This window comes from Acomys minous, assembly GCF_964271855.1.
Source record: "Acomys minous genome assembly, chromosome: 17".
Lineage (NCBI taxonomy): Eukaryota > Metazoa > Chordata > Mammalia > Rodentia > Muridae > Acomys > Acomys minous.
Window position 1 is genome coordinate 12,276,831 of NC_140500.1, and position 20,658 is coordinate 12,297,488.

Genomic DNA, 20,658 nt, shown 5'->3' on the forward strand with positions numbered 1-20,658 from the left:
AAGAATAAATAGCCAAGATCATTGAAGCAGGTGGGTGAGAAACTTCTACAGTGAAAACATTAAAACACTGAAGGAAAACACTGAAGAAGACATTAGATGAGAAGACAGTCCATATTCATGGGTTGGCAGAACTACGATTGTAAATACAGCTGTGCTACCTAAACCATGTTTGAAATTTACTACAGTTCACATTAAGACTCCTGTATCATTCTTCAGTGACATGGAAAAAAAATACATACGGAAGCACCAAAGACCCCTAAGTAGCTAACGCAGTCCCGAGAAAAAGAACAAACTAGATATAATGGAATTCTTGACTTCAAATTATACTGTAGAGTCATAGTAACAAAAACAGACACATGGCCCAATGAGGTAGAATAAACAAACCAGAAATGAGTCAGACAGAGCAACAGTGATCTGAGTCTCAACAAAGATGCCTCTTCAACAGCGTTGCTGAGAAAACTACATATCCACACAGAGAAAACTATTGTAATAAAACAGTAATAAAATATTAACTATATTAGCAAATATATGATATAGATATATTCATGTATACTATAGCATAAATATACTAACAACATATTAATTAAAGGTAAATAAAATATTCATGGGGATACTTTCCAACTCTGCTTGGATGCTAGAAAGTAGATGTGGTGGGACAGCAGTTTTGCTTGCTGGGGCGTGGTCAGCAGGGGTTTCACAGAGGACCCGAGCCTTGAACTCTGGAAAGTCAGCTGTGTTTCCCAGACATTGTAGGGGGCGACTACATGGGTATTGTTAAAAAGCAGTGTGACCCTAATGTAACAGTCATCCCAGGAAGGTGGCCTCCATTTGTCTTGTTCAGCGCAGGGCTCCCCATGCTTTTTGATCAGCACAGTGGCTAGTGTATACTTTGTGCTCAAGAGCTGCTTGTAGAGTGAATATAAAGGATTAACAAAGTGCCAGGAGCTTGGTGGTAACTGGAGAGTGAAAAGTAATGCATTCAGAACACACACACACACACACACACACACACACAAACACAAACACACACACGTTAAGAATACTAAATAATTTGGGGTGGGACAGGGAGATACAAGCTGCCACTGCCAAGACTGAGGATCTGAGTTTGATCCTGGGGTACGGCCTGGAGAAAACGGACTCCTGCCGTTGTCCCTTACTGTCACTCTTGCCACGACTCCCCCTTTTATACACACAAGATTTTTTTTAATCTAGTAAAACTGATGGGGACATTATTTCAAGATAGCAAGTGGCTTTTAATATCTTTTATTCAGGAAAGAGAGGTGAGATGTGTCTTGAGTTATGCTGTGACAGAATCAGCTAAATCGGAAGTTTAAATTACATGTGTAAAGTAGACAGACATCCTGGGACTGTAAAGATGGCTCAGCGGTTAAGAGCACTTGCTGTGCTTGCAGAGGGACCCAGGTTCAATTCCCAGGACCCACCTAGTGGTTTATAACCATTTGTTATTTCATTTCCAAGATACCCTCCTCTAGCCTCTGTAGGCACCAGGCACACCTGTGGTACTGGTGTTGTGTGGCAAAACCCTTCCTGGGAAGTGCAACACACACGTCTACTCACACCAGACCAGAGCCCTTGGCAGATCAAAGTACAGACACCAGCAGAGTCCAACTTGGTGAACCATGAGTTTTACTGCAATTACTTACAGGAATGTAGGTGAGGGGGTTATTTACAGAAGCAGAAATGACTCAAAGACAGCTGCGTCAACCGAAGCCCGCACCAGCCCTGGTAACAGCTCACAAAGCTGGGAAGCTGGAGCATACTGCACAGCCTGCAGGCAGTTCAGTATGTCGCAGAGTGCCCTTTCTTCAGGTAATCTAACCCTCTTCAGGCAGCTCAGCTGGTCTCTGCTTCTTCCGGCCAGCTGGTCTGCTCTCACAGTCTCGCTTGCAGCTCCGCTTTGCTCTCCTGAGAGTGACTCTCTTTTATCGCTTGCTTACTTTGGCAGGGAAGGGCCTAGTGAGTCTGGTTAGTTTCAGGGACTTCCTGAAGCTATTTGGAGTTGTTATTGGTTGAAATTTTGTTGTTGCTGTTGTTATTGTTAAGACTATGGAATATGGCGCTATGGACTTCAGCCTCTTGTTTTATTTAGATAGACATTCTTCTGAAGTTGCTCTTTGTTGCGTTTTTTGTTTGTTTGTTTAATGGTCCAGGCATTGTGTTCTGAGAAATGAAAAAGAAAAAGGTTACAGCCTCAGCTGTGTACCTGAATATTAACTTTTTTAAAAAAAGACTCATTTATTTGTTATGTATACAGTGCTCTGCCTGCATGTACACCTGTAGGCCAGAAGAGGGCATCAGATCACATTATAGATGGTTGTGAGTCACCATGTGGTTACTGGGAATTGAATACAAGACCTCTGGAAGAGCAGTCAGTGCTCTTAACCTCTGAGCCGTCTCTCCAGCCCAAATATTAACTCTTTTAAATATTGCCATAGAGAACAAAGTAGCTAAAATAAACATTAGGACCAATACCAGTTTACCTGAGGAGGTGCAGTTGTGAAAACTGAGCAGTCCAATGAAACTGCAATGCAATATTTCTGTCCTTACGATTGGCTGTTAGTTTTGTAAGAGCATACCAGCCTAGTGCTAAATGATCTGCAAAGAATTTGTCTCATTATTTATTGAATTTAATCTGTCTGAGCATGTTTGTGTATTCTGTTCCATGGAATTAAACCTAATAGGGGAAAAAAAAATAGTGAAACACAATTAGTGTCATTCAAAGAAAACAAAGTTGTTGCTAGGTATACTTTATTTTGAGATAGAGGAAGAAAGTGGGGAATGGGGGAAGGGGAAGAAAGCAGAAAGGGCAGGAGGGTCAGGCAGGTGATGGAGAGACACTGGCTTTTGCATAGGGAGTTGAAGAAACTCAGAACTCCACACCCAAATTTATTTATTTGTTATTTAGTGTGCCATTTGTCTGTTATTTACACCCTAACACAAACGGCAGCATTGTCTCTCAAGGGGACTACAGTAGATGAGGTGGTATTTTCATGAGTTCTGGAGTGGAAAGTTATACCACTGTCTCCACATCCCAGTACCTTCGGGAGCTTTATAAATCCCAGTGGCCTGATGAACGCTGACGTAGTGCACGGGAATCTTTTAGAGTGGGGCCTACAAAGTGGTTCTGAAGCCCATGGCCATGGGTAGCCAAGGGTGAGAACCACTGTGAGACAAAGTGGAGATTTTCCATGGCTGCTTCTTGCTGGCTCCATTGGGGAACAGAATGTAGAAAGCGTCCATTCATGCCCCTCATGCTGTTCCAAGGCTTTGCAAGGTTTTCAGCTCAGGGACCAGGGTGCTCTTTACCACTGGACTTAGAAGCGCGTAGGATTCTCCTCAAAACAGACGCTACAGTTGACTTCCAGCTTTGTCCTTTCAAAATTGCCTACTCAGATGTCAACAGTGAACTGTAGCTCTTGATGTTAGATCACCGGAATTATTTTCCTTTCTTAAATCATTTTTACGACATTAATACATCTTGAAGGGCCTTCCTGAGGTACTTTCTCTGTGACATATATCTTATGTATTGTGAGGCGTGGTAATGAAGGCAAGTTAGGAATATTAGGAGCGACAGTTCACTTTCTTGCAGTCAGAGGGACACTTGCTGTCATGCTAGTCACTTCCTGCTCCTGTGAGTTATGTTTTCCTGTGGCTGACATACCCTGTGTTCTGAAATCTGGGGCTGAAACTTTACTTCTTCATAACCAAAAACCTCATACAGCATTCAGGCCCTGCACCTGTGTTTGCCAATCATGTTATCTGGAAGACCCAGCCAAGCATCTGAATATCCTGGAGCCACCATATCACCCAGTCATCGGGTGCCATGGCAACCACCGCCATTTCCTCTGCTATCCACAGGTCAAATCTCGAGTTCTGAGGCTCTGCCGGAGAGTTGAGTGAGAACCTGATGAACCCATGATTTTGAAGTAGCGGTTCCTTCTAAAAGTGCACTTGTCAGATGTCTCCATGAGTTATATGTCGTGTTCCGTGTGTTACGGAGGGTTTTCCACAGTTGTCCACGTAGTAGAGTCTCACACTGACCCTCAGCTGCTCGCAAAGCCATGGTTCAGTTGGTTTCACCTGTGAAGTATGTTACAGGGGCAGGTGTGGGCTCTGGGAAAACCGCAGGTGAAGCCAGATCTTTCTGCTGACCACACTGTTTTGGTAGGAACAGACGGAGCGTACTTCTTCCGATCATCATCCAAACAAAAAAAGAAAGGTAGCCAAGAGTGAAGTCTGTGCAGTGTGTGCTTCTATTGAATCGTTTTAATGCTGCAAAAGCAAAACCAGAGTAGGCCAGGACAGCATGACTGGAGATAAGAGAAACACGGACGGTTCCTAGATAAATATGAATTGGAAAAAATCATTGCTTTCATATATTTGCAAATCAGTAATTTGTCAAGTTTCTTAAAACATTAGATTCTAGTGTTTTGGGTGTACATATGTACTTTATATTTTTCTACTTTGTCTTCCTTTAATTTTTACAGATCCTTTCAGTGTAGAACATCTAGAAGTGAAAAGAAACATACATTCATACATACATGCATACATATACATACAATATATACATACAACATATATGACATATAGACATACAGACAAAAATATGCACATGCATGCGTGCATGCAAGCATGAACAAAACCAAGGGCAAACACTTAAGTTTGCCAAAGCTTTAAGGCTTTAAGGTCCTTCCTTTACATTTAACTTGTTTAACCCTTTGTTTACAGTAAACTCTCTAAGACCCAGACCACTAAGACTCTTGCCCAAGTCTAGCTTCATACTTAGGGACAAACTCAAAGTTAGATTTAGAATCACAGAGTCCCCTGATCACCTACTAGGTCCTTTCTTTTCCACCCAAGCATTCTGCCTTAGACAAAATTAAAAAAACAAACAAACAAACAAAAAACCAATAATCAAAAAATCCCAAATAAATTATTTGATTGGAAATTAACAAATGTCAAATATTGATAATCTTTTTTTTTCTTGGTTTTGCAGCATCTTTTAAAAAGTGTTCTTTTTTTCTTCTGCCTGCTGAGTAGTTTGATGCAGCAGCTGTCTACTTAGCTGACTCATTTTCCCTACCAGCTTGTCTCTATAATTCTGAGATTCTCCTTTGTGTGTTCTGTTGGTATGTGACAGTTGTTAGTGCTTGTGACAATTCTTGGGATTGAATCAGTTTGGAATCTCCTCTAACGTTGTCCCTCATTTGGACATTGGGAAGGAGATGGCCCTTGCAGCGTCTATTTTAAATAGTCCTCCCCTTCATATAATATGGTACCTATGACAGCGTTTGCAGTTATATTTTGGCCTCCACACATCAACAGATGAAATTTGCAAGCTGTTTTTTTTTTATCTTTTTCATAAACAATAGGTTCCTGATTAATAAAGCCTATACACTCAATGACCTTAGAACTTACAGTGTTGGGGGCCGGTGGGAGCCCCTTGTGGTTAAGAGTGTAACTATTTGGTGGACGGCCAGAGTTCAGTTCCCAGTACCCACACGGGACAGCTCATAACTGCCTGTACCTCCAGCTCCAGAGGATCCAGTGCCTCCCTTCTGCTCCTCTCCAACTCCTGTACTTATGTGCGTATATTCTCACAAACATGTGCATATGCACAGTTCATAAAATATTTAAAACCTAGGAAATTTACAATCTTAACATTTGGGACTCTGAAGATTTAAATGGGGCTCAAGGGTTCTTATGTGCTGTTGGTTTTTCTCATGATCTTGGTATTGCCTCTGAGTGATGAGTGTCTTCAGATACAGCTCATCACGGGGGTTTGACAGCTGCTGTATTCATGCGTGAGATAGGCTAGCTTCCAAGGTGCCATGTGACTCCCGCATACGAACTCAAGCCTACTAGGAGCTAAATAATGGCTTCTCAAAACTTATCTTTCAGAACAAAGGAAGAACTATGCCCGAGACAGCGTCAGCAGTGTGTCCGATGTGTCCCAGTACCGAGTGGAAGTAAGAAGAATTGTTCCTGCCAGTCCTTAGGATGACTCTTAAGGGGCATACAGATTGGGAGTGAAATAAGAATTGAGTTTCATTTTAATCGAATAGGATTTATTTTGGTTTATGTGGATCTTTCATCTAGATTTTTTTCTTTTGTAAAACTGAGAGGTTACATGTGAAGCTATTGTGAGAATTTGTGGCTTCATAATAAATAGATTGCAATAATAACTGTTATTCACTGGCCATTGCTAGCCCAGTTAAAACAAGAGAAAGGCTCCCATTTCATGCTGAAATTAAACTTTGATACACAAAGTAGCTCAACTTTATATTTATTTTTATTGAATGTCATTACTAGCTTTTATTAGACACCATTTTCTTTTTAGTTTTGAAGACCTTTGTTTTTTTTATTTTATTAATTTATTCATATTACATCTCTTTTTTTTTTTTTGGCCTTTGTTCTTAATTAGAATGAAAACAGCCCCTGTTTATAGTGGAAAATATGTAAGCAGAGACATCATTTCTAAGTTGCTGTTTTCAGTTGTCTGCTTATCTCAAGCATGTCTAATTAAAACGAAACCATTTCATTTCAATAAAGTGGTTTCAGGAGAGGGCGTCCGTGGCAGTTGCTAGAAAACAGTACCATAGCCACTGGTCCCGAGTAGGTGCCCAGGATGTTGTTGTGACCACTGGGCTTGCTGCTACTGTGCAGCATTTAAATAGGTATCTGAGCAAGGTGAGGAGTCCCTAATTTAACGACAATGCTTGTTTGTGATTTTTACTGTCAAGAATTTGTTTTTATACACTGCTGTTGTAGCTCCACGTGACTCAGCACGAAACAGGTTCAGAACCTTACAAATCAAGATATTATTTTGTGTGTTCAACAAAAGCACACTCAGCCCCACCCCTCAGTACAATAGCTGAGGTCGTAGTGTATTCATCCTTTCAGTTTCTGTTAACTGACTCCATTACACAAAGCCTTCTCCCTTTTGGAAAGTGTGTACTGAGAGGCCTTTGTTTATGTGTTGAAAGTTTTTCTTTTCTTCCCTTTTTTTGCGGACCACAAGCATCTGACTACCTTTGTGCTGGATCGGAAAGATGCTATGATAACTGTTGATGACGGAATAAGGAAGCTGAAGTTGCTTGATGCCAAGGGCAAAGTATGGACTCAAGACATGATTCTCCAAGTGGATGACCGAGCTGTGAGCCTGATTGATTTAGAATCAAAGGCAAGTTTATGAGGCTTATGCTATTGTTTTCCTTCAACAATGTCCCACAAATATCAATGCATTCAATCAGGACAGATTCTCAGAACATGAGTGGATGTTTGACACTATCCAATATTTATTTATTTATTTATTTATTTATTTTGTAGAATGAATTGGAGAATTTTCCTTTAAGTACAATCCAGCATTGCCAAGCTGTGGTGCATGCATGCAGTTATGATTCCATTCTTGCCTTGGTATGCAAAGAAGCGACCCAGAGCAAACCAGATCTTCACCTTTTCCAGTGTGATGAGGTTAAGGTAAAAGAGTGACTCAACCTCCCATTATTTCTGTGTGTGTGTGTGTGTGTGTGTGTGTGTGTGTGTGTGTGTGTGTGTGTGTGTTTTCTGTGAATGTGTATGTGCATGTGCATGCAGGTACCCAGAGAGGCCAGAAGGGTGTGTCAGATCCCCAGGAGCTGGGATTATAAACAATCGTGAGCTTCCTGATGTGGGTGCCAGGTGCTAAATTCCCATCCTCCACAAGAACAGTGGAGGCATTTCCCAGGTCCTAGTTCCTCCCGTAACCCGCTTCAAAAATGTTCTGAAGCTTTCAAATGACCCACCATGGTCACTCAGCTATTAGGTGTCAGGGTTTAAGATGCCGGGAATGTGATAATGAAAACCAGTACCTAAGTGTCTTCCCTCATTTTTTTCCACTCAAGTAAACAAAAGAGGAAAGTTGATAACTATGTTAAAAAAAAAAAACTCGAGGCATGGCATGATGGCTCTTACTTGTAATTCCACCACTCAGGAGGGTGAGGCAGGAGGATTGCTGCTAGTCAGAGATCAGCCTGGCCTTTAGAGTAAGAGCCTGTTAAAAATTAGGAATCAAACATAGATGTGTGTTGTCTATCTGTTTACAAAGCATAGATGATGTATGAAATTCTTAGCAGGGGCCCTGCACATATAACTCAAATGAGATCAATAAAAAATCATGCTGCGTGGATAAACAATAATTAATTGTGCTACAATTCTATTCTGTTCCTCACTATCCTCAGAGCTTGTATTCTTTCAGTGAGAGACCTAGACTGTCTCATAGTGTTGATTTCAAATTTACCATTTAATTATGTTACTTGAAACTTTGTTCAGGATTTATAATCTCTATGGGAAATGAGAAACAGTTGTGCATAGTTACCAATAATAATTTGCTAGCACCTCCAAATTTTTATTTTACAGTCTAACTATAATTTCTAAATGACTATAATTTGTGACACTTTTTTGAACCTTAGAATTTATCTTCAATATTGGATGTCTTAATTTTCGGAGTTGATTTTTCTAAAAGAGAAATTACCTTTGGTTGTTTGGCACCTGGCCTAGTTTCTCCTCTGTTGCTGTCCAATCAACTTAGGGAAGGAAAGGGTTTAATTGAATTTATAGCATTGGGGGTTGGGGGGGCAGAAGTCTGTCATGGTGGGCTGTCATGGGCGCACACAGCAGGTGTGGTAGCAGGAACAGGGTGCAGAGAGAGTCAACTGGAAGTTGTCAGAGACTTATAATCTTCCCGAATGATGTAGTTCCTTTAACAACTGCCTAGTGGGGGCCCAGTGTTCATAAATCAGAGGAACAGGTCTCAGTCAGGCCACCGCAGTATGCTCCCAGAGCAGAGCTTTATTTGTAACTTTTATCTAGTAGAGAGATTTTAGACCAGCGCAAAGAATCACTTGATCTTGTCAGCATTTCTTTGACATTAAGCCGTAGCATATGAAGACTGTTGTTAACAGTATATTTTGGGTTTTTTCCTAATTTTAATTTATTCCATAGATGATTATCAAACTCTTACTTGAAAGGAACTGTGTTTTTTAAGTAACTTGTAGTTGGATGTTCATCAACTTTTTATGTACTGTAACTTTTGGAATTTATGAATTATTTTAATGACTTTAAGGATATATATATACACATATACATATATGTGTATATATATGTGTATGTATATATATATGTATGTATATGTCTGTATACACACACACACACACACACTCACACTCACACACTCACTTACTCCCTGATGCCACACTCCCTTTATGAGGCATGCTTTTCTTGCTAACTTAATGCAGGTACCTTGCTATGAGATGTAACTAGTTTGTGTGTGGAACATCTTGTGATAACACTTTTTGAGTTTAAATTTTTATTATGGGATGCCATATGGTACATTTGCCTCCTTTATGATGATAACTTTCTTCATAGAAGTTCAAGGGTCTAGACACTTTCAATTTTAGTCCTCCATATAACAGAGGCCCTTGGCCTTATGTTGGGCATCTAGAGTATGTTGGACTAGAATGTTCTAAGGGAATGACACTGTCCTCAGATCCATCACAGTGTAATCTTATTTCAAACCTGATTCAGACGAGGCTGTTTCACCTAGTTTTCCTCAGAAAATTAAGGGAGAATAAACAAAGGTTGAGGGTGATGGTTAATGGATGAAAGGCTTGGTGCACATGTCTAAGTACCAAAGTCTGAACCCCCAGAACCTGTGTAAAGCCAGCTGTGGAAGTGTGCACCTATAATCCTTGCATGCCTCCAGGGAGAATGAGATGCAGAGACAGGAGAATTTTTTTGTAGGGCTACTCAACCAAAAGCCTGCCTCAGGCAAGGTATGAGGTGAGAAACATCACCTGAGGTTGCTTTCTGATGTGTACCACTGTGCCTAAGCAACACACACACACACACACACACACACACACACACACATGCATGTGCATATGCATGCTCACACATGCACACAGCCACATGCATATACATGCACACACATGTGCACACACACACATGCACACACGCACGACACATGCATATACACGCGCGCGCACGCACACACACACACACACACACACACACACGCTTTCTCTCTCTCAAATAAACTAGATGATCTTGAAGATTTCCATCAGTTCTAAATTTTTATGCTCATCAGTGCTTACTGTTAAAGAATATGTGACTCATATGTCTGAGAAAAATATACATAATTACACAGAGCATACAAGCACAAAAATAGAAAATGAATACATGAGCAACAACCTTATATACGGTGATAGTTACAAGCTACAAATAAATTTCATAACCAAGAAAAATTAACACCTTCGTTACAAACCTCATTTGCATTCCCAAGAGAATCTAATCAATGGTCTTGTTGGGAAAATAGTGGAAAATTTCATGGTGGCAGATCGTTGATTCTTACCTGAAATGGAAAAATAAAGTGGCTATGCAAATGGATGCAGTCTAGAGCTGAGATCCACCCTGTGGCTGCAGTGCTGTGTGAACTTTCCATCACTGTGGCAAAGCACCTGAGCTAAGAAACTTATAAAGAGGAAAGATCTGGTTTCCTCCTGGTTTCGGAGCCTTCTCTTTGGTACCTTGCCTTCGTACCTTGATAGAAAGGTCTGTGGGAGGAGGAAGTGTGTGGTAGAATTGCTGTTCACTTCATAGAAAACAGGAAGTGAAAAGAGAGAGACAGGAAGTATCTGGCAACCCCACTGTCCTCCTTAAGAGCACACTCCTCTGACGTCTCTTCTTTCCACCATCTCCCGTTTGAAGGCTGATCTGGCCTTTAATGTGTGGCCTTGCAGCAACACTGCAGATCCAACCGTATGTGTAGGTTTGCCTTAAGCTCAAGCATCTCTGTTGGGCCTGCCGATTGTTTTAGTGGGTTAACAGATTCCCCTGGGGAGCGGGAGGAGGGGAGGGACCCATCAGCCATGAGCCTGTTTCTCCCACCTCTTTCCTTTCTGCATTTGCCTTTTTATATTGGGTTCTTGGGAAGGAATCTGGACTTAGATTAACCTTAAGAATCAATATTTGAGTTCTGTCACTATAAAATTCACTATTACAAACCAGAGTCATATTTTTAAGGCAGATGTTAAAACTGTCTTCCTATTTGCATTACACCAAGACGCTTACCGATGCAAACAATGCACATGATTTTTTTTTTTCTGTTTCAATCTTTATATCAAAACTCAGACAAGCCTACGGCCTTCTGATAACTCATCTCTCCTTGCAGGCAAACCTAATTAGTGAGGATATTGAAAGTGCGATCAGTGACAGTAAAGGCGGGAAACAGAAGAGGCGACCTGAGGCCCTCAGGTAAGTTTGTAAAATGATAGGATTGGACAGCACGTCTACTCTTTGCTCCTGAGGGTTTAGAGCAATCATTCTCAGTAGAGGGGAATCATTCTCCTTTTTAAGCCACAACCTTTATTCTCACTAGCTTGCTCTCACCGCCTTGTCAGTCCCTATCTGCCCCATCACCAATTCTGTATCCTGCACAGCTTCTCAAGGTGACCCAGGGTTACTGCCCCATGTATAAACCATGTGCCCAAAAGCTTTTAAAATATTATATGACTTAGACAAAAATTCAACGTTGTTTCCCATGAAATTTAAATTTTTCTGTATTTCTGTGTCTCGGCAACTTACCAGCAGCCACGGTGGAGTGGGTTGGCAATCCGCCTTTCCTTGGCGGTCATTTACTCCGGAGGCAGAAGGGGAAATCCCACCGCTTGAGAGAACTGAATGTTGTCACAGAAGGAGAGACAGCAGCAGCCCAACCTATTAATTTGCTTTTCACTTTTAGGATGATTGCCAAGGCAGACCCTGGAATCCCCCCTCCTCCCAGAGCTCCGGCCCCTGTGCCGCCAGGGACAGTCACACAGGTGGATGTCAGAAGCCGAGTGGCAGCCTGGTCTGCCTGGGCAGCTGACCAGGGTGACTGTAAGTACCCAGAGCTACTACTGAGGAGCCACAGGGTTGTGGTGTCACTCAGTCTTTCACATTCTTCTGTAGGCTACAGCTCATTGTAAGGGATTAAATCTTGGGTGTGATAAAGTTAAGTCTTGATTGCTGTTAAGGTTATTATCCATGAGAATTGATGCCAGCCATTTAATACTCTGTGAGGGCCGCAGCCATTTATTTACTACCAAGCGAGGAAGTTTCACTTGACTCCCAGTTACAAGCATGATAATAGGACATGTGCCAGAGAGAAGCCCAAAAGCCCAAAATACTGTAGTCACAGCCAGCATAGGAATGTAAGCGTCAGTGTCAAAGAACATTAACAGCTTCTGCTTTAAGAATTACATCCATTTCTAACAGTTCACTTTGTTTTTAAAATGATTTTTGAAAGTCGAGGATTTACAGTGGCCTGTGATTATTGTGAACTTATAGTGAGTTTTACTGGTATTGTTTGCTGGAGGATGTCTGAATAGTTGTTGTGTTGTTGTTGTTGTTGTTGTTGGTGGTGGTGGTGGTGGTGGTAGTGGCGGTGTGTGTGTGAGAGAGAGAGAGAGAAAGAGGGGTGCCAAATTGTCTTGATGTGAAGAGAAGACATCTTAAGTTAAAGATATCCTAACTAGAGATGTAGGAAGTGTATGCAATCTAATATAATTCTACAATAAAAGAATTTATACTCAGGTATTTCTGAGCTCTTATTAGATTTGCATAAAATATTCCTGGCATTGTTATCTGTTAAACTTACAATGAGGCAAGGTTCAACTTCTAGCTTACTGCTTATCCAAACAGAGTAACCTTGTCTTCCAAAAACAAGTTCAGCAGAAAGGTGGCCGTGGTACCTGAGACCCCTAAATGTTTTGTAAATAAACATCTTCTGCTCACTTTGCTCCCAGATGATGTCATAGAGTCTCTCAGAGACCCCTTCTTTTCCTCCTCTGAGACATAGTCTTCCCGTTTAGCCCTGTATTTTGAGAGAGGTCACTACATAGCCCGAGCTAGCCCCGACACACCTGCCTCAGCTTCCAGAGTGGAGGGATTGCAGGCAAGAGCCCCTACATTTGATCCCCTTTGGAGTTAGTTCCTAATGGCTGTGTTTCAAGTTTAGTTTCCTGCCTTCCATGGTACACCATGGTACCAAGCAAGCAGCAGCCACGTGTAAAATAGCAGCTAACTGGCAAGCTTGACTGTGTGCAGATTGATGAGCTCAAATAGTTACAGCTAATAATACAGTTACGTGTGGCCCAGTGATTCCTGTTCCTTTCTGCATGTGCTCCATGTGTCTGGACAATGTTAGCATAAAGGAGAAATAGGGGTTCTAGGTTTTCAGTGTGTTTTGCCAGTTCTCTGCATCAAAGCTCATGAGTCATGGTGATGCATCGTGAGCGCTATCTCCACCCTTCGTGATCTATTGCTCCTGTCCCAGCCATATGCCTTTGAATTTAATGTACTCTGAAATACTTGCACCAGCTGTCAATATTACCACAGTGCTAATTAACTCACCTCAGGAAGAAATCTGTGATGGAGGTCGCATGACAAACATTCACATTTGAGCTTTCTTAACATTTTGAGTGCTTTTGAGACGTGTATTCAGTATTTATCTCAAGGCATATGATTTAAGATCAATGACCCAAATGCTGTGGGTTTTCTGCTTACTTTACAACGAGAATTGAGAAATCACTGTGCTCTCAGAATCGCAGAGCTTTTATTATAGTCACAGGGGTGGGACGTGGAGGGACTAGCCACCCAGGCTGGGAAGGTTGTTCAGCCGGTGGAGTACTTGCCACGTTAGCAAGAGGAGCTGAGTCCCATTCCCGGTGCCCAGGTGAAAAAGCCAGGTATAAAGGCGAGTGTCTGTAATCCCAGCTCATGAGGGGGAAGACAAGAGATCAAGACTTGCTTGATAGCCCAGCTAGCTCCAGGAATTGGCAACTTCCGGGCTCCGTGAGAGACTGTCTCAAAAGATGGGTAGAATAAGATGGACATGATACCTAAGCTTGACCCCTGGCTTTTGTTTTTGTTTTACACACATGCACATACATATGCACAGGCACCCCTTCAAGCATTTGTGTTTGCATACACACATACATGTACAGGCACACACACACACACACGTACACATATATGTGCATGCAGACGCATACACACACACACACACACACACACACACACACACACACACACACGCAGCTATCAACTCTGTTGCATTGGGACTTATTTCATCATCGTTTCACAAGAGATGCTTAAATGCTGGTTTGTTTCTTCTGAAGAAATTAAGAGTGCTGAGTCAGGCTTGGCTATATTGAGAGCTGACATAGGCAAGAGCCAGAAGGGAGGCATAACAGGCAAATGAAGTTTACATAGGTGGGCAGGCCAGTCTACTTACTCTCTGTGCCCGATGCTCCTGGTACCTGTGACAAACATGTTGTTCATGAGCCATGAGTGTCCTTTGACTTGCTTTGCAACTGGAATTCTTTTCTCGCTGCTTCCATGTTTTCATTTTAATGGGACAGAGAAAGTCTTACAATTCTTCTTTCCTTTTAGTCGAGAAGCCCCGGCAGTACCACGAGCAGGAAGAGACGCCCGAGATGATGGCAGCCCGGATCGACAGGGACGTGGTGAGTCCAGCCGTCAGGGTTAGGTCATCAGCCCCTCCGCGTTGTAAAGAGGGGGAAGTAAAGACACTGAGACAAAAGGGATTTAACAGAACAGGTTGGCAGAAAGTATATTTTCTCTTCTCAGCGTTCATTATGATGTCCCTTGAATTTTCCCTTAGCCACCTTTTCCTTCTTAGTATCCAGCTAGACTTTTATCTCTCCTAAAAGAAAGCACTTAGCCAGTTTACAAAGGGAATAAACTTGAATTACCAAAGTGGGGGCATGGTCTGGTTTTTACTTTTTTCATAGATTGTGGTTCCAAGTTGAGATCTCCTTTTAATATTTGTTCTCACCGGGCATGGTGGTGCCACGCCTTTAATCCCAGCACTCGGGAGGCAGAAGCAGGTGGATCGTTGTGAGTTCAAGGCCAGCCTGGTTTACAAAGCAAGTCTAGGACAGCCAAGGCTACACAGAGAGACTCTGTCTTGAAAAACACCACCAACACCAACACCAACAAACAACAACAATACACACACACACACATACACACACACACACACACACACACACACACACACACACATACTCTCATACTCTCTCTTGGTTTGTTGTTGAGGGATTTTAGGAGTTGAGGGTTGGCTGCTCAGGCTCAAGTGCTTGCTTCAAGAACGTGAAGATGAGTTCAACTCGATAGGACTGATGGGTGCGGTGGCCGATGGCTACCTAGCAAGAGGACCATTGTTGGTGCAAGTTCAGTGAGCGACTCTCCCTCATTGTTAAAGGAGGAAGAGGAATAGAGGATGATTCAGGACCTCAGCACTGGGTCTGCACATGTACACCTATGTGCGCATACCTAAGTACATGCATGGGAAACAACATGCACCTCTTCACACATGTGCCCACTCACATACAAGTGTGAACACACACACACACACACACACACACACACACACACACACCACCGTCATGAAAATGGAAAATGGAAATAAAAATATATTTTAGAATATACCTTAAAAAGAAAAGTTATGTGATCATTTAAGGTAGAAATATGTAAGTTTTAATGTTTTATAAAGACTAATGCTGTACTTATTTTCACTTCATAGCAATTAGCTTGCAGAGTGGCTGTGTCCATTATATTATGCGTTATTTATTTCCCTTTTAAACTATACGTGTTTCCAGAATCTTTTGAACAATCATTGAAAGGAATTTGACATTCAGAATTTAATTTTTAAAAGGTTTTCACTCTTAATCACGTGTGCGTGTGCTGGTGCCTGCAGAGGCCAGATAAGGTCACCTGGAGCTGGAGTTACAGGTAGTTGTGAGCTGCCCAAAGGGAATGCTGGGAACTGAACTTTGGATTTCTACAAAAGCAGAATGCACTGTTTACCCCTGAGCCCCCCCCCCATCTCTCTCTCTCTAGCCCTAGACTTTAATTTTTATATCACAGTATGTAATACTTAAGTGTTCATCAGGCCCTACTTTTAGTCTTTAATATGAAGATTCCTTCCTTTACACTAGAGGAAGCTAAGACTGAAATATAAAAGATAATTGGAGCGGTCTCTGGCGGGCATTTGTTTGCCAAGTCTGCTGTGCGGAGCAGTCATCTTGAGGCCTTCTGTTGCCCATGGGCTGTGTGTTTCTAGGTCCCCATGCTATAATGGGTATATGCAGTAGCATTGTCAGAGCCTTTACGGTGCAGTTATTTGCAGAACAAAAATGCCTGTTGCTCTCCTAACAAAATGTTTCTCCTAACCCCGCCCCCAGCTTTGTGTGGGGGAACACTGTGGGAAAATCAGGGCAATTTAAAGTAATTAATAAGGATTACATGTGTGAATGCTTCCTTGATAACATTGGAAATGCAGCAAAATTAAGCTTGAGAGAGGCATGGAGGTGAGACTTAAGGTGTGTATATATGTTCACACACACACACACACACACACACACACACACACACATGCACACATGCACGCACAGAGGCACACATATGTTTTCTTAGAAGTAGTGATGGATTTGAAGGATGGTCATTTTTCTCTTCTCCTGTGCTAACTAGCATGATACAGCTAGAGGAAAATTAGGTTTTCCTTAGTTTTTATATCTCGTTCTGTTATTTCCAATTCCAGCAAATCTTGAACCATATTTTGGATGACATTGAGTTTTTTATCACAAAGCTCCAAAAAGCAGCGGAAGCATTTTCTGAGCTTTCTAAAAGGAAGAAGAGCAAGAAAAGCAAGAGAAAAGGACCTGGAGGTGAGTGGGGGGTCCTCGGTCTAAGGCTGTCGGCCCCACGGGTGAGTGGGGCTCCCTCACTCTCGGCCTGGGTGAGCTTGGGCCATTCTAAACAACTACCCTGTGCTGAGCTTGGCCCAAGGTCTGTATTTCGGGCGCCACTGGAGGTTCAAGTAGAGGCAAAGAGCTCATGTTGGTTTCAAGCTGGCTCTACCTTTAAGTCACATGACTCCGAGATTAGGCAGTGGCCATCCATCTGTAGCTTTCATGAGCGGGTAAAAATTGGTTTCTGCCCCTAATGCTGTTCTTTTATGTAGAGTTATTTCATTGTAAATATACAAACGGTTTTTAACATCAAAAATTTACTTTCTTATCAAAGAATTTTGAAATATCAGTGTATTTGAATCATTAACACAAAACTACAAATTGTTCATTCACATTCAAAGTTGCCTAGAAGCAATTCTGAAGCATGGTACTGAAGTCCAGTGTTTGAAATGTCTCAAAAACTGGGCCTGGAATCCCAGCACTCAGGAAGCTGATGCAGGAGGATTATTTTTAGTTCCAGGACAGCCTGGGATAAAAAAGACCTTGCTTAAAAAATAATAATACTAATTGTAAACAAAATGGCTTGGAATGTATAAAAGTATGTATACGGGCAGTGTTTATATTTCCTCTGGCAAATGGCACACACTGAATAAGAGTTAGTACACATCTCACGCCTTACAGCTGACTTCAGATCTTCCCACTGCCCCTGGGGCAGTGTACAGCCTTCATGTTATCCTGGGTGTGGATGGCTTAGCGTTCATCTCTTCTACTCATTCTGTAATGAGGTGTTCTGTGGTGTTTCCAGCCCCCTCTTCTGTTTTCTTAAAAAGTACATTGTGTCTCCAGGTCATCCAAGCTTAGAACCAAGAACTCCATGTTCCTTTTCTCGAGCATATAGCTGCTTTGTTTTATTTTCCCAATTTTAACTATATCCACTTTATTTCAGTCTTGTAGTCAGCATCCAGTTGAAGCTGTCATCACTTTGACCCAGCTTGAAAGCAGTTTTCAACCCTCTAATCTTCTGTACTATAAGGAGAACCAGTCCATCAGTCACTCAACCAATCAATCAGTCTTTGAAACATGCTCTCATAGCTGGCCTCAAAGTTGCTATAAAGTTAAGGATGACCTTGAGCTCCTGACCCTTCTTGCTCCTCCTCTCTAGTAGGGTTACAGGCATGCTACAGCTGATAGAATACTCTTCTTAGAACTCTAAGTTGGAGTCCTTGAACTTCTGTCCCGCAGCATGCATAGTTCTATGGGCTGTTGATTGGAATGTCACTTCTTACCTTGACATCCAAGGTCACCCATGATACAAGCAAAGTCTGCGTCCTCATTCTCACATTTCTCTGGATTTATGTTGCTTGCTTTGTGTGCATGCACTTTCTCTTTTACTCCAGATGTTATTTTAATCTTATCATGCTATTTCTACAAACTACTCTGGGGGTAGGGATGGGAGGTGGGGGAGGTGGGCCGAGCTTTTCAAATCCCCTCTTAAAAGTTATTTGGAGCACTCCTTCAATCCCAGCACTCCAGATGCAAATGTGAGTTTGAGACCAACCTGGTCTACAGAGCTAGCTCCAGGACAGCCAATGCTATTACACAGAGAAACCCTGTCTTGAGAAAAACAAAGTTACTTGAAAGAAATTTTTAGTATAGCATTCATGGTCTTTTTTGCCCAACCAATATAGTCTCCTGCAGTGACATCAGGAAAGTAACACACCTGTTACTTTGTTCTATTATTTTTCAAGGCCACTGAAAGCAGGGCTTGTCACTTACTCAATTTTATAGTCTTTATAATAGTGACAAGATTCCTGGAACATAGGAAGATTTCAAGTCATATTTATAGAACTGAATGAGTCATTGGGAGTGTCTACTGGTAGAGGAAGCTGTTCAAACTTAGGATCTTCTTAATTTATTGGAATAAGAGGTGTTGTAGAGTGAAGTTCCACAAATGGCATAATCTTCCAGCTGTGGACACAACTGTAGGGTTCTTTTTTTTTTTTTCATTTAATAAACTTTTTTGTGAATCTGTTCTCATCTGCTCTCTGCTCTCTGCTCTTTTTATTTATTAGAGGGTGTTTTAACACTGAGGGCAAAACCACCACCTCCTGATGAATTTGTTGACTGTTTCCAGAAGTTTAAACATGGATTCAACCTTCTGGTAGGTGTACTTTATATACAATTGGAAGAAGCAGATGGAAAAGATCAAAGGCTAGCCAAATGTTCCTGAAAATTAAATTAAGAGATGCCATTGTCCCTGTAGATTTGTGGGTGTGTGTTTTGATTGGCCTTTAGTTATACCATGAGATGGCAAGGCATGCGTGTTGGAGAAACGTAGATGAAAAGCAACGCCGGTTGTTTCTTGGCTGATTGCCCTTCCCCTCGTGGGCTGCACGCTGATGGATCCTTTCTGAGCAGAAGAGCCAGGAAAGACGTCTCCTTCTGGTCGGCATTGGGCTGCTCTTTGTCCTTGGGTGATTGCATTGCGGTGATGTGTTTGTTTTCTTACTGTCACAGGCCAAGCTCAAGTCTCATATCCAGAACCCAAGTGCTTCAGATCTGGTTCACTTCTTGTTTACTCCACTGAATATGGTGAGCGTTAGTAGCTTAAACAAAGCAACCGTTCTTTGTATGTCTTCCACCCAAGGGTCTGGATTATTTAGCTGTGTTTCTTTGATTGTCTTACATGGGTCCTGTTTTTCTTACCTTGTGAGTAATCTCTGAGAATGTAAAGTTGGAGAGCTTAAAAGAACACACTCCTCACTTACAGCTGGGGACTTGGTACACACACGTTTACATTACAATAGCAGTTTATCCCAACCTAGTGTTGTCACAAACATCTTGTTTTCCAGAACTGGGAAGATTCAATGGACTCATGTTTAGGAATTCACACGCAAATGTGCTAGGCTTTACTGGGCAAGGCAGGAATATGTTGAGTGGCAATAAATGGCTCATTCAATCCAAAGAATAGATGACTTAAATTTATTTATTTTTACTTGTTTTGTGTGTGTGTGTGTGTGTGTGTGTGTGTGTGTGTGTGTGTGTGTGTGAGAGAGAGAGAGAGAGAGAGAGAGAGAGAGAGAGAGAGAGAGAGAGAGAGATGTCCTAAGAAAACAGAAGAGGGCATCAGATCCCTTGAGCATAAGTTTTGAACAACTTGTGAGTCCTCAATCAGGTCATCTGGAAGAGCCATACTTGCTGTTAACTACTCAGCCATTTCTTCAAGCCTGTTTTGTTTTTTTTTTAATTTTTTAATTTTTTGGTTTTTTGAGCCAGGATTTCCCTGTGTAGCCTTGACTGTCTGGCTTTGTTTTCTAATGGACTGACAAAGCAGCATGAACATCGTTCTCAACATACGACTGCTCTTTCACTTATGTAATTTCCCCCCCTAAGGGCTAAAGATATTGCCATGCAAAGTGCAAAGTAGCCATTTCCCCCCATTTGTAACATCTGAAAATTTGTATCATTGAGTTCTTTAATGTTAATTGAAACCAGGTAAAACTAAATAATATTTCTCATACGTTTTTATTAAAGTTTTACGAAAAGAGAAAAATCAAGGAAACAGAGGTATAGATGTCCTGCTGCCTTCCCAGAGATGACTAGGAAAGCCCTGGAGGTGGACCTGAGTGCAGCTTCGCTTTACATAGGCTAGACTCAGTAGCATTGCAGGCATGGATGGAGGAGTGATCACTAACAGAGCAGGGCCTGAAAGTCTATTGTTACTGTCCTGGTGACGTTAACCATTGATGAAAGTGCCCGCATATTGTCCTATATTGAATTTCTAACAGCCTAGTCATTGTTGAATTAGTCTCAATAACAACTCTTTAAAAAAATCAGACCA

General features: G+C 41.8%; 1 protein-coding gene across 5 annotated transcripts in view; it reads left to right on the forward strand.

Annotated features, from left to right (window-relative positions):
- The window catches only part of EPS8 (EGFR pathway substrate 8, signaling adaptor), a 174,118-nt gene that overhangs the window by 113,107 nt on the left and 40,353 nt on the right, over nucleotides 1–20,658 (forward strand). For 3 of the 5 annotated variants that reach the window (XM_084765399.1, XM_084765398.1, XM_084765400.1), the window contains 9 exons: nucleotides 5,923–5,990; nucleotides 7,043–7,204; nucleotides 7,351–7,500; nucleotides 11,231–11,313; nucleotides 11,801–11,937; nucleotides 14,494–14,567; nucleotides 16,667–16,793; nucleotides 18,890–18,978; nucleotides 19,335–19,409. In XM_084765399.1, coding sequence (XP_084621525.1) covers nucleotides 5,923–5,990; nucleotides 7,043–7,204; nucleotides 7,351–7,500; nucleotides 11,231–11,313; nucleotides 11,801–11,937; nucleotides 14,494–14,567; nucleotides 16,667–16,793; nucleotides 18,890–18,978; nucleotides 19,335–19,409 — 965 coding nt within the window. Of the gene's footprint in view, nucleotides 1–1,713; nucleotides 1,831–5,922; nucleotides 5,991–7,042; nucleotides 7,205–7,350; nucleotides 7,501–11,230; nucleotides 11,314–11,800; nucleotides 11,938–14,493; nucleotides 14,568–16,666; nucleotides 16,794–18,889; nucleotides 18,979–19,334; nucleotides 19,410–20,658 lie in introns of those variants that run through there. The other 2 variants (XM_084765397.1, XM_084765396.1) reach the window with 2 other exon arrangements.